This window comes from Bos grunniens, chromosome 27 (genome assembly GCF_055505025.1).
Source record: "Bos grunniens cultivar Pamir isolate PY7600 chromosome 27, Bosgru_T2T1.0, whole genome shotgun sequence".
In the NCBI taxonomy this organism is placed as follows: Eukaryota; Metazoa; Chordata; class Mammalia; order Artiodactyla; family Bovidae; genus Bos; species Bos grunniens.
In genome coordinates this window covers 17243092-17256980 of record NC_141191.1, presented here as the reverse complement: position 1 = coordinate 17256980, position 13889 = coordinate 17243092, and the positions used below count along the sequence as shown (strand labels likewise).

The window sequence follows — 13889 nt, the reverse complement described above, 5'->3', positions numbered from 1 at the left end:
ATGGCCTGCATGCTCCAATACGGAGTTCCTTTTAAAAATCAAGTTTTGGGATACTATGATGCAACAGAGCTCTTAACACAGGACTCACAAAAAGAAACATGAACTTTATTTAAACTTTCTCGAAAACTGAAAACTCACTGACACTCTTCAGAGTGTATAACAACTATATTTAAATGTTCTGTTTCTAGGCACCTTTAACGCTACTAAATAAATTCATGATAGTGCTGGCTCTGTAAAATTAATCTCACTGCTTCAGCTATTTACAAAATCAAACAGGTCTATACAGTGGTTTTCTGGTAAAAAAATTTTTTTTATTTGCTCTATCAGAACATTATAATGATTCCCCACAATGTCAACATTTCCAGCCAAGGACCAAAAAGAGGATGAATATGCTAGAGTTCTGTCTAGACTCTGACCCCTTTTCTCAACAAGGAAAATACTTTAACGTGAGTAAAGGGAGGAGAGGCTGTTCCCACTGTAACAGCTACCTGCCACTCGCCGCCTTCAGGTCACAGAAGTGAGTGAGCAAAGCTCGCACGACATCGTTGCAGACGACTTTGACCATGTCCACGTGGCTCAGCCGGTGGCGCAGCTGCCTGGCGACTTCCCAGAAGTCCTCGGACAGCAGGTGGTAGAGCTGGCCCTCGTCTCTGCTGAGGTTTCCATACCAGGACAGGATGTAGTCTCTGTAGCTGTAGTCAAACACTACCAGGAAGAGAAAGGCTGCGCGTCAAACGTGGGCGAGGGCCACGGACACTGAGAGAGCGCTCCTGCTGTCTGCTGCTACTTAACAGTCGCTTTAAAATATAAAGAGTGGAGAGCAAAACAAGGGAAGACACACTGTTTCCTGAAACCTTTCAAAACGAGGGATTCTTATCTAACTCGAATTTTGGGGGTGTGGAGACCCGAGGTACTAGATTTTCTTGGATAGCCCAATCTTTAAATAGTCTATCTTGGTACCCAACTCCCTGATTGGGTGTTTAATTTCAAATTGCTCTACATGGGTGGAAATCACAAGGAAGTTGCTTTTTTCTGTTCAACACAAGCAAGAGCTGAACAAAAACATTAAAATTGTTCGAGAGATTGCCATATTAGATGATGGATGCACCATCATAAGAAATTTCAACACAAGCGGAGCATTTAATGGACAAGGATGACATGGAAGAAAGTACTTCCTGAGATGGTAAGCTGGGTTACATGACCTCCAGGCTTTCACATCCTTTTATCCTCCTTCTGGGCATCCCAGTGCCAAGTAGCAAGAGCGTGATGACACGCACTTTGCCAATAAAAACACTGCTAAGTTCTTCATGCGCAATTCCTTCTCTCTTACTCTTCTATTAAACTAAAAGTTTTCACGCCACGGGATTTTTAGCTAATAACAAATAAATCTGCAAACCGAAGCGTTTGGAAAATAGAAGCATTTTTTTCTTTCATTAAAATTTAATTTCAAATTAAAGCAGGAAATTAAGAGCAATTATAAGAGACTTAATACTTAAAACTAAGATCTTTTCAACAAGCTAAAGGATTTATGGGAAGGCCATATTCACCTATATAATATTTCATTACATTTGTTAACCATATTGCATATTCTGATCACTGTAACTCTAAAACATTCCTTTTGATAATACATTTTGGTGAGAAATGGATAAAAACGAATACCGGCAAAAATCTGTACTTAGTAATAAAGATATGTGCTAGTCACAGGTGTATCTTCTTTCAATAGTTCATCAGCACCCCTCTTCAAACTAAGTATCATAAAAATATAAAAGTACAAAACAAAGACATGATTCTATGTGTTATATAACTACAGACACTCATTCATGCAAGTACAAAAAAACCCAAAATATTTTAAAATATATTATCTGTGTCAATTCAAGGAGACAGAGAAATTCATGATAGTAAAATCATTTTATGTTCTTCATTAAGAAATATGCATGAGTAATGTAACAAACCACAGTAAGAAATGAAAGAACACTTATTCTCACTGCCAAGCAAACAGCTTTTCTTCTAAAGGCGTAACAGCCAACAAAAAATTCAATGCTGTTATGACTTAAATACATCTATTTTCTAGGACTGCTCTTCAAGAAATAAGCAGGTAAGAGGGGATCACAGAAGATTAGAGAGAATGGAATAACATGATTAGAACTTCAGTTTTAGTTAGATTACTCTGAAAAGACGATTTAGGGTAACAAGAGAGAAATACTAGAGGTGAGGAGACCAGTTTAAAAGCTACCGTTTAGTCTAGAAAATGTTGGAGAAGGAAATGGCAACCCACTCCAGTGTTCTTGCCTGGAGAATCCCAGGGACGGGGAAGCCTGGTGGGCTGCGGTCTCTGGGGTCACACAGAGTCGGACACGACTGAAGCGACTTAGCAGCAGCAGCAGCAGTCTAGAAAATGTGATGTTAGGTAAATCTCTATCTATAAATGTTCAGAACAAGGAATGACTCCGTCTAAGTAAACAGTACGAGAGAGAGAGCCATTTTCCACCTCTGCCTTCTCCCCGCGGTAACTCAGGCACAGTCTTCCATGCCCAAGAGGGTAGAGCCCCACAGGTCATAAGTGGTCCATGACCAGAGTCTCTCGGAACAAAGAACAGTCATTCAACCAGGAACTGCCCTAGTGATGATGACAGTAACAACAATTCCATTGATCACACAGATGTCCTTCTGTGGTTTGCAAAGTTTTCAAAAATGCAATTAGTAATTACTCTCTGTGTGCAGAAGAAAAGTCATCTTCTGGGAAGATCTGAGGTTATTAGCTTATGTCACTGGTGCATCTACTGATTTATTCAAGAAAAATGAACACGTATTTCATACCACTGGGTAAAGAGACGTGAACTAGATAAGTGGAGCCTACAGAGAGGGGGAAAGCCATGCTCTTTGAGGTACCAGCTATGCTTCTTTTGTGTCAGCATCTAATCCTTGGACAGTTGGAGTTCTACTGAGCAAACAGCAGGTACTTGATAATTGCTGAATTACATTTCCTGCCCACATTACTGAGATAATTCAGGGCAGTCCAGTGAAAATTGGGCTGCAGATCTAGTGAGATTTAATAGTAAGTCAAAAAGACTTTTAAAAGTCTACCTTCTGCCAGTTTTCCAGGAAATGTAACTTGAGGAGAAAAACTTTTAAGGGTATCTGATATAGAAGAGTAGTTGCCAGTTCTCTCCTAACTTCATAGTTAACACTGTGTATTTTCATCTGGAAAACCTCAGACTTTTTTTTGTATATAATAATCAAAACTGTCAGTTTTTAGAAATTTGATTTTTAAAACATATTTTCAAAACTTTAATTTGATCAAAATATAGTCTCTTTTAAACTTTAATATGTGTAATTACACTTACTTATCCCCATTTCCAGACATATAACACTGTACCCGCCACAGTCCCCTTTCAATCATCTTTAATACAAGTTCCACATCTCTGTCCTTCATTCTTTTGTCAAGGTTGGCCAAGATCCCTTAATTTGGTTAACTGGTCTGTCCACGAGCAAGCCTGAGAGTATTTATTCCCAACACACTTTCTCTACGTATATCTATTAACAAAAGAAAAAAAAAAAAAAAAGGCTTCCTGACACCTACTTCAAGTAACAGTGAACTACAGATTCTTGCTTCATATCGTGGAAGTACCCCACTAAGCTGGCTAGTTTCATGCGATCTGCAAATTCCTGCTTAATCAATGTTTAGATCCCATTCATTTAACTGAAACATGGATGTATTGGGGGGCTTCCCTGGTGACTCAGTGGTAGAAGAATCTGCCTGCCAATGCAGGAGACATGGGTTTGTTCCCGGGGTCAGGAAGATCCCCAGGAGAAGGGCATGGCAACCCACTCTGGTATTCTTGCCTGGAGAATCCCAAGGACAGAGAAGCCTGGCGGGCTACAGTCCATGGGGCCACAAAGAGTCAGACACAGGTTGCTGACTAAACAACAACTGGATGTATTTACTATGTCTTCAAGTAAAAATTCATGATGAAAAAAATCCAAATGGCATCAAACAGAGAGAGGATAGATAAATTTGCTGGAAATTACTATTTTCCTTTTAGAACATAATGAATTGCTTCCCATGGTAATTATATACCCTCACTTAATCCTTACCTTCTTTCAGAGCTTTGTCCATATTATGAGAAATGACTACCCTTCTAGACTGAACTGACTCATTTGAGTCTCCATACACAGGACTCTGAAATATAAGAAGAAAAAAGATACAGATTACTGAATAAATCACATAAATATAAAACCAAAAGTATGAAAAACCATTTAAACAGATGTTAAAATATTGCTTAACAGATTATAAGGTTCTTCTGGAAAAGTAAATGCGTGCTTAAGGTTAAGAAATTTTTGAAAAAGAATTAAGGAAGGATTTTCCCTAGCAGATATCAAGACAGTGTGATGCTAGTGTAGAAATAAACAACTGAATGGTAGAAAGTACAAAAACATCTATACAGAAATGCAAATATATGAGAATTAAGAACATAATGAGAAAAATACTTCATATATTAATAACTCCAAACTGATTAAAGAGCTAAATATTTTCTTAACTAAAAATGTATTTAAAGGAAACAAAGGAGATGCTGTGTTTAATCCTGGGATGGAGAAGCCCTCTCCAAAATAAGACACAAAAAGAGTTATAAAGGAAAAGAAACCTGACAAATACAACTACATAAAATAGGAAATCTCTGTTTGACAAAAGATAACTATAAAATATAACTGACAGACAACACCTGCAAGATGTATAACAAAGGACTATTATTTCATATATACAGAGATCCCGAAACAAGAAAAATAACTCTAAAGAAAAAACCAGGCAAAGAAATTAAAAGAGCAATCATAAAAGATAAACACCAATCAATTTATGAAAAACAAATTGCAACCTCTTTTTTCAATGAGAAATGCAAATAAGTGCAATGAGACACCACCAGACTGACAAAGCAGTGGCAAAATGTCATCTAACCTAATGCTGGCAAAGACATGTGGGAATGGCCATTTTCATTCATCGTGAGGGGAAACGTCCATTTCTAAAAGCTTTTAAGAAAACAACTGAGAGCATATCAAAATTTAAAAGCACTCTGTTTATTCAGCAATTCTACTTCTAGGAATCCAGCTAAGATAAAATACTTGCACATTTAAAAAAAAAGTACACATACCAAGACTTTCACTGCTATATTGACTCTAAGGGAAGAAATTGGAAATAAATCAAGTGTATCAGTTCAGTTGTTCAATCATGTCCAACTCTTTGCGACCCCATGGACTGCAGCACACCAGGCTTCCCTGTCCATCACCAACTCCCAGAATCAAGTGTATATCAATAATCAAAGAGTTAAATTGTGATGGTTCATGTTTTAGAATATAATGCAGCCATGAAAAAAGAATGAATTAGGGACACATATGCCTTCATGAAAAGTTTTCCATGATGGAAAATGTTTGGAAACACATATGCTAAACAATTAAAAATGGTTTCTTCCTCCATATATGTCTGTATAACACAATTTAAAATTTTAATTATAAAAAGGTACTAGTTGGCAAAAACAGAGAGGCAACATGCAGGATTTAAATCCCACTATCAGGCAGCTAAGGGTACTTTAAAGAGAAAAGCTTTTTAATTGATCACATTCCAAAGTGATCAAAAGTATATGTATATTGTAAGCATATGCTGGACCATGAAGAAGGCTGAGTGCTGAAGAAATGATGCTATAGAACTGTGGTGTTGGAGAAGACTCTTGAGACTCCCTTGGATTGCAAGGAGATCCAACCAGTCAATCCTAAATGAAATAAATCCTGAATATTCATTGGAGGGACTGGTGCTGAAGCTGAAGCTCCAATACTTTGGCCACCTGATGTGAAGAGCTGACTCAGTAGAAAAGACCCAGATACTGGGAAAGAGTGAAGGTGGGAGGACAAGGGGACAGCAGAGGATGAGATGATTGGATGGCATCACCGACTTAATGCACACAAGTTTGAGCAAGCTCTGGGAGATGGTGAAGGACAGGGAAGCCTGGCATACTAGAGTCCATAGAGTCACAAACAGTCGGACATGACTGAGCAACTGAACAACAAATACTGCATTGGGTGTACTTATTGGTTTCAGGGGCTTCCCTGGTGGCTTAGTTGATAAAGAAGCCACCTGCAATGCAGAAGACCCGGGTTTGATCTCTGGGTGGGGAAGATCCCCTGGAGAAGGAAATGGCAACCCACTCCAGCCTTTTTGCCTGAGAAATCTCATGGACAGAGGAGCCTGGCAGGCTACGGTCCATGGGGTTGCAAGAGTCTTACAAGACCTTGTGACTACATCACCACCACCACTGGTTTCAGAGCATAAAAAGAAGCTAGTTATTACTGGAACGTAGAGAACTTTTTTGTGCATGGGAAATATTACAAGTGCTTAACTACAGAGCCACCGTCACTCAGGAGGTCTAAATGGCTAAGGGCCCTATCAGCTTCATTCAGTAAGTGAGGGTGAGGAAAGCCCTCCGTTCTCAGGCAGCCACCCCAACACAGCTGCAACCAACCCCTGGCCCTGGACCACCGAACCCTGAGAGCAGAATTTCCAATGCTTAGCTTAGTTTCACACTATCTGTGGGTCAAACGCCAAGACTATCATCCACTTTTGTGATCACTGTTACTAAAAAAAACTCTTAGTGTTAAGATTCCTTAGTTGAAATACTTTTAAAAGCCTTAAGATGTATGTGTTACACTCAGAAAAGAATCCCTTTAGGCTACAAACTGGGCTTCCCTGGTGGCTCAGATGATAAAGCATCTACCTGCAGTGCAGGTAACCTGGGCTCAACCCCTGGGTCGGGAAGATCCCCTGAAAGAGGGAATGGTAACCCACTCCAGTATTCTTGCCTGGGAAATCCCAAGGACAGAGAAGCCTGGCAGGCTACGGTCCATGGGATTACAAAGAGTCGGACACGACTGAGTGACTAACACATATATACAACACTACAAATTAAGACATAATATTCAACACTTTCTCAAGGAATCATTAAAAAAAAAAGACAAAACCCTTAATCATAATCGTATAGACAAAAGCCATTTTATCCTAAAAGAAATACACTCTCATCTATCAAAAACTACTTTCTAGTTTCTGAGTAACTTGTTATAAAATTAAATGGTCAGGACATTTTACCGTAATTTTTAAAATTTTAGTTCATGAAAGGAAAAGACGGAAGAAATGAGAAGAATTTTTAAATTCTAGTGCTTTTTAGAACATCAGGCAGGTATTTAAACAACTTAATACCAATAGAGCACTATACTGATAAATAACTTTAACCACAGCTTCTCAAGCCTTTGGCGAACACTCTGGTATAGTTTTCCAAATATAGGTACAGCAGTTTCATGCACAATACTAACCAGATGATGAAATCACAGCCAAGTGACGCTTAATTGAGAAGTTCCTGAATTCGGGGTTCTTAAAATGGAAACTGTGTTTAAGGGCTGGGAGAGAAGCAGGTGTGAATACGACAACACATGCCTGAGCATATTTTGTACTTAAGTGTCTATCTTTACAGCTTCCTTCAGAACAATTTTGTGCTTATTTTTTACCTTTCCTTTCTCTCCCTAGTTACAGCTTTCCCAATTCTTACCATCTATCTGCACATTTCTTTTCTGTCTCTGCTTCCCACTTAGACATAATACCTACAATAAACATGTTTATCCCTACTCACTGTATTTGAATTAGGCTTTTATGCGCTTTAACTTAAAAAGTTTATGAGAATAACATTTTCTATGTTGCTTCTTTCTCTAAAAGCATTATCAGTTTTCCAGTCTGGTTCTGGAATTCCCTGCACTCTGTCCCCCAGGACCCTTATTAGGAGATAATAAAGAGTTCTTCAGCCCTGTCACCCCACAGCCTGATTGAGAGCCTGGAAGTAAGGAGAACAGGAAGATCAAAGAAAACATCATGGGCCCAAAGTAACTGGGTAACCACACATGGAAAGTCCTTTTTTTTAAGGATTTAATATTTCTGGAACCAGAACCTCTTCATGACTAAACTACAACACTAGAGTAGATTAGTCACTGCACACGCCTTTTCTTTCAGGTCACAGAGGGATGGGATTCACAATCAGTCATCATCCCAGGGTGGAGAGAGAGGAGAGGAAGCGGGGAGAAGGCCGGCAGCTAAGACTCAGGCACGTGAGCACAGCTGTGGCCCAGAGGGCTGTGAGGCGAAACCTGCCTTCTCTCTCCTTCCATTTATAGGTGTGAAAATAGGAACCGCTCACCACAGAGACTTCCCCAAGAGTTGTGTTCCAGCGAATGCTCGCCCCCGGCTCTGCACCTCGCAGTCCCTGCCCCTCCTCAGGGAAAGCCTGGGTCACACAACCGCTTTCCCAGTAACGCTGGTGCTGGGGAGTGTGAAGCACGTGCGCGCTGTCCTCAGCCCTCTGCCACAAAGCGTAAGTGACAGGAGGCTTCACCATTCCATCCAGAACTGCGGACTTCGAGTGTCGTCTGAGCGGTCAGCCCTAGCCTGGAGTCTGGCATCAGTATCCCAATACAGGGCTTCCCTGGTGGCTCAGATGGTAAAGAATCCGCCTGCAATGCGGGAGACCTGGGTTCGATTCCTGGGTTGGAAAGATCCTCTGGAGGAGGGCATGGCAACTCACTGCAGTATCCTTGCCTGGAGAATCCCATGGACAGAGGAGCCTGGTGGGTTACAGTCCATGGGATCACAAAGAGTTGGACACAACTGAGCATGTGCCAATACTAAGATAGAGGAACATCTGGTGAACCAGAATCCCTGCTATGTAAAAAAGATACACCTTATTCTCCATTTCATTAAGATAAATGAAACTTATCTTCATTTTAAGATTTAAACCTAGCTTGGACCCTACTTGTTGAGGTCATTTTAATCACTCAGTGAGTTCTCTGGAGAGAGAAAGTGAGAAGCCTCAACAAATAATTGCTCATTCTGAAAACGTTCTCCAAAGACAGGGCAAAACCTGAAGGCTTTGCTCTGATATACGAGTCTCAGCATCAGAGAGCAGAAGTCGTATCAACAAGTGCTGTCCTGAGTACCTACGTATCAGCTTTCTGTTTACTTCTGGATGTCAGCTTTTAGTCTACAGCCATAATATGCTCCAACTGTCTTCGTGTCAGAATTAAGACACCCTCTCCTGAGGGAACAAGATCTGGAGAGAGATTCCACGCAGACAGTTGGGTACCCTGACACTATTAGCAACGAGACAGCCAGGGGTGACCTGGAACCCAGCCGAGACACACACCTCATTTTCCATTGTTTATAAGGACGACACTGCTTACTGTGTTGCTTCCTGTGGGAGCAGAGACAGGGCTGGTAATTCCTTTCATGCCTATTACCTGGACGACTCAAATAAACAAGTATCTTTCTCCTTCACTATATGCTTCTATAATAAAAAAAATTTTTTTTATGTATTTTGGTTTATTTAAAAAAAAAACTATACAGAGTTAATGGCGTGATGGGCATAATTTCCTGTAAAGCTACTGAAATGGTGATTTATCTTAGGAAAACAAACACAAAAACCCAACCATCATTAACCACACATTGCTGTCACATGGCCCAGTCTTCCCAAGTATTCGCAGCATCAGACAATCTACTGGGATCTTGTGACTAATATTCTCATTCTTAAGCTATGTTATTCTCAAAACCATGGCTCCTTTCAAACCAACCGTATTCTACCTCATCCTCAAAAAATCATGTAATCAAAAGCAAAGAAACAAAACGACCCACACAGATTCCTTCTCAGAAAGACAGGAAGGGACTGAGGTATGGAAAGGCCACCGGACTCGACTGAGACCCTGATGAAAGAGTGTGGCGTGAGTGGCAACAGCCCCTCCAGCAATGGCGTCCAGCCTGTAACTGCTGGCTTGAAGAAAGCATTTTGCAGAGTGCCTGGCACCTAGTGGCAAAGTACAACTATCATCACCAATAAAACTCAAAACAGGATCAACTTTCAACACACTGAGGCTAATCGGTTGGTTGGTTTTAACAGCTGATTGGATGGTTTTCTGAAGGGAAAAGAATTGTGGAAATGAAAGCAAGAGAGAAGGATTGAAAGTTAAATCACCAAAGTTAACACACAACTTAATAGAACATACTGTTCCTGAAGTATTTTTGCCTTTGAGGATGTACTTTCCAGAGAGCAAAGTGTCCGTTTCCTGGAGACGTTCTATCGTGTATGGGCCTTTATATTCTCTGTTACTGGTGAAGTATTCAAGTGTTCAAACAAAACCTGGTTTGATCAGAACCAGTTTCTTGGATTGTGCTTTATAATGTTTAACTGTGAAATAAAGAAGGTCTGGTTCACCTTATTGATAGATCAAACTGTATCCAATATATACTGAAAGGTTATCATTTAGGGAGATTGTACTGATAGAAAGTACTGGTTTTTTGTGTTTTCCCCCCTCTTAATCGAGTATAATTTCTGTTTTAGATAGAAGAAAGAAAAGCTACTCTCAGAAATTCAAACCTACAAATGTTCTCATATGCTTCAATTTCTTTTAAAATTGCTAGTTCTAATATATCTAGAGAGGGACACATTCTATAAATGTAAAGAATTAAAGCAGTCTATTCACACCATTATCCACAGATAATCCCTACTGATATTTTGGTCTTTTTCCTCCTAGTTGGTGAGGCCATTTCTTACCATGTAACTGTGGACAACTTACTTTCGTAAGGGCCTCAAGGGCCTCATCCGTAAAAGAAAGATAACAATGGTACCTACCTCTTAGGACTGATAAGAGCATTGAATTAATACACATGAAGTGTTTGAAACTGTGCCGGGCAATGTATTATTAATTATAAATTACTCTTGGTACTTTATTTTCATATACTTTGGAAGAAATTACAATCACCACATTCACAGATTTCTGCACCTGGTTTTTCACACTCAGTATTTTATTATGAGCATCTTTTATGTAATAAAGATTTGGAATGTTTTGTTTTGAATGACTTACACTGTATTTTAACCATTCTCTTATTACTGTATTATTTACTTGGTCCTCAACACATTTTTCCAATTTTCCATGAAAAACCTATTCATTTCCATGCTATCAACCTAAGTGTAGCATTACCAAAACTGTTCTAAACAATACTGGAAATGTCTATGAACCACACAGTAGATTTGAACTCTGACTTCAAACAACTGTGTGCCTCAAGAATGCTGTTCTTATCTTTAAGGAGAGTCCTCTACCAGCCAAGGAGAAACTGATCGAACAACAGGGCATGGTGTGTATCGGATGCTGTGAAGCACAAATTACGCAAAGGTGAACAGGAACAGTCCCTGTCAACCTTTTGAACCGATAGTAAGTAACCTACATGCCTTGAAAGTCCAACACTATGGGGTGTTTCCAGATGGGAAAACGAGGAATGGCCACAAGAGGCAGGTGCAGGTCAGGCCTTCTCTATCCTCGGGGAGCAGTAAAGGAAACCACCCTGTCCTCCAGAAGCATAAATCCCCACCATGATTTCACCTGAAATGAACTTTGGCAAGAGATGAATGGTAGATTACATGGTGAGCAGCTTCCATAGCTTAGTACACACCAGTTATTGGAAGTATTGTTGTGTTCAGGCTAAAGGCCAACCCTGCCTGCACACAAATGTAGGAATCAAGGTTCTGTTTCTATTTTTATAAAGAAAGATAATCAGTTAGGTTAGCTCCTGAGACCAGATCCTATGACTGGGTATGAAATCAATTAGATCTTTTCTCTGAACAAGTATGAAACTCAAGTGTGCTTCAGGCTAGGGCACAATCCCATTATTACTACTAGGGCAAAAGCATATGACATCAAATGATAGCAGCAAGGCTTAATTAAGACCCAGAAAAAAGTTGGCTACAGTCGATTCTTTGCCATTTTCTCGCTGTGTTATGATGAATATGTCCATTTCTCTGAGATTCAGTTTAAATAATGTCTGTCCTATTTATACTAAAGGATTGTTATGCATCCCAGAAGACAATGTGCGTGAAAGGGTTTTTTAAAGTGTAAGACTCTTAGTCGCTCAATCGTTGTCAGACTCTTTGAGACCCACGGACTGTAGCCCACTAGGCTCCTCTGTCCATGGAATTCTCTAGGCAAGGATACTGGAGTGGGTTGCATTTACAAAGCAGTATTCAAATACAGATCATTTTTACAATGCCAAAAGTCATAGTCCAAATTTTTTGCAATGTTAATCAAAGAATGATTATTGTTATATTACATGTGATTAGTGTTATGACATAGCATACTTTCAGACTTGACTAGCACAAGCAAATTCCTTTAATAATGTTTCTTGGTTATTCATCTACTAAAAAAATGATTATTAACGCAAAGGCAAAATCTCTATTAACTAATCAACAGAGGTATTTTTTGAGACAGGTTAACATACTAAGGGTTGTTTTTCCATTCAGTTGGACAAATTAGGTTCATGGGAAGAAAAAAAATGTGCTTCATTTCTAATGTCAAGGACTCAGATCTGAAGCTCCTGAGAAAACACACTCCACTTGATTACAAGAGAAATGTAAGTGTATTTCAAACCAGACACAGATTTAGAAACTGAAATTATAACATGCAGTTGACAGTACGCAGGCAGACAGCAGTATGTCTGAACTGGCAAGTAGAGAACAAGAGACTAGGCTGGGGGAGAAGAATGAGGAAAAAGCAAACTGGCTTAGGAAAGATCACTGATGACTGGCAGCAGCTTTTGCATTCCTACAAAGATTTGCGTAAGAAAAATTCTGCAGCCATTTTATCACTGGCTCACACTGTAATTGTGAGCTCATGAGGGAAATCAGAGGTTTTCACATTTCCATCAACTCATTCAATCATCTAACACGCAATGAGGACTCTGCGTCTGCCGCTTAGTTGGGTTCCAGAGACAAAGGTAAATACATTCTCTGTGCTCAGAGGCCTTAATCTATCCCTGATGGAACAGAAGGTCATAATCGAATAACTGATGAGCTCAAACACTGTGGGAGGCTCTGCTTAGGAATTCTAGCGTTCTTCCTATTCTAGGCTCTCTTCTACATTTCGCTCTCCAGCCCAGGTCACGGAAGAAAATCTACTCAAATATGCAATCAATCCAAGAGATCATTTCATAAGAATTCTGAAGTTCAGACACAGTGAATTATAAAAATTATTTTCATAAGAGTTCTTACTGAAACCACTGAATTGAAATGGAGACGATGCCAGCATGGTTGCCCCCGCTTCAAAGCTATCATGTAACTCAACAACTGGATGAGTCACACAGAACTGCTTTTTTTCACAGAGATGCTTTAATGAAAGCACTTTTTTTTTCTTCATTACTGTCCCAAATACCCATAATACCACTCTTATTAAATTTGTTGACTAGCTTTTAAATGAAAACTGGTGATAAAATATTCAGGATCTAGCTGGAAACACATCACATTGGTGATTTGATTCAGTGAGATTTCTAATATTTTCATAGCTCCCTTGAAGCAAAAAGCTGAGCTCCAGGCAGTGGCTTTGATAACATACATGTACTAGATACTGATACGCGTGAGATGGATTACTGCCATAAAAATACTAGATGCAAAAAAAGAAAATACAATTCAATGGAATCTACTCAAAGAGACGGACTTTCACATCCCTTATAACTGGAGGGTAAAAATTATCTACCCCAGCCTAGATCTAGATCATAGACATTCTTCCATTTCTATATAAAATAAATGTATAGAAATTCGAAGAATAAAACCTTCTCCTTATGAGAAACGTGGTGTTAAAGATAAGCTTCAGTGCAGCAGCCACTCCACCTCTGAGCAGAGAGGACAGGTGGTGAGTGTGGGTCCACAGGACAGGGCCGCCGGATACAGTTCCCAGTCTTCTCGGTCTCTGCTGACCTCAGGAAGCCTCCAGCCCCTGCTTGGAAACACATTAACTCATTTTCAAGACTCACTTGGGGATTTTGTTCTAAT

The 13889-nt window shown here is 39.7% G+C and overlaps 1 protein-coding gene across 14 annotated transcripts in view; it reads right to left on the bottom strand.

Annotated features, from left to right (window-relative positions):
- SNX25 (sorting nexin 25) overlaps positions 1 to 13889 on the bottom strand; it is a 97706-nt gene that overhangs the window by 63264 nt on the left and 20553 nt on the right. For all 14 annotated transcript variants that reach the window (XM_086380024.1, XM_086380031.1, XM_086380017.1 and 11 more), the window contains exons 2-3: positions 4096 to 4180; positions 489 to 705 (exon numbers count right to left, since the gene is read on the bottom strand). In XM_086380024.1, coding sequence (XP_086236150.1) covers positions 489 to 705; positions 4096 to 4117 — 239 coding nt within the window. In that variant the 5' untranslated portion in view covers positions 4118 to 4180. The remainder of the gene's footprint in view (positions 1 to 488; positions 706 to 4095; positions 4181 to 13889) is intronic.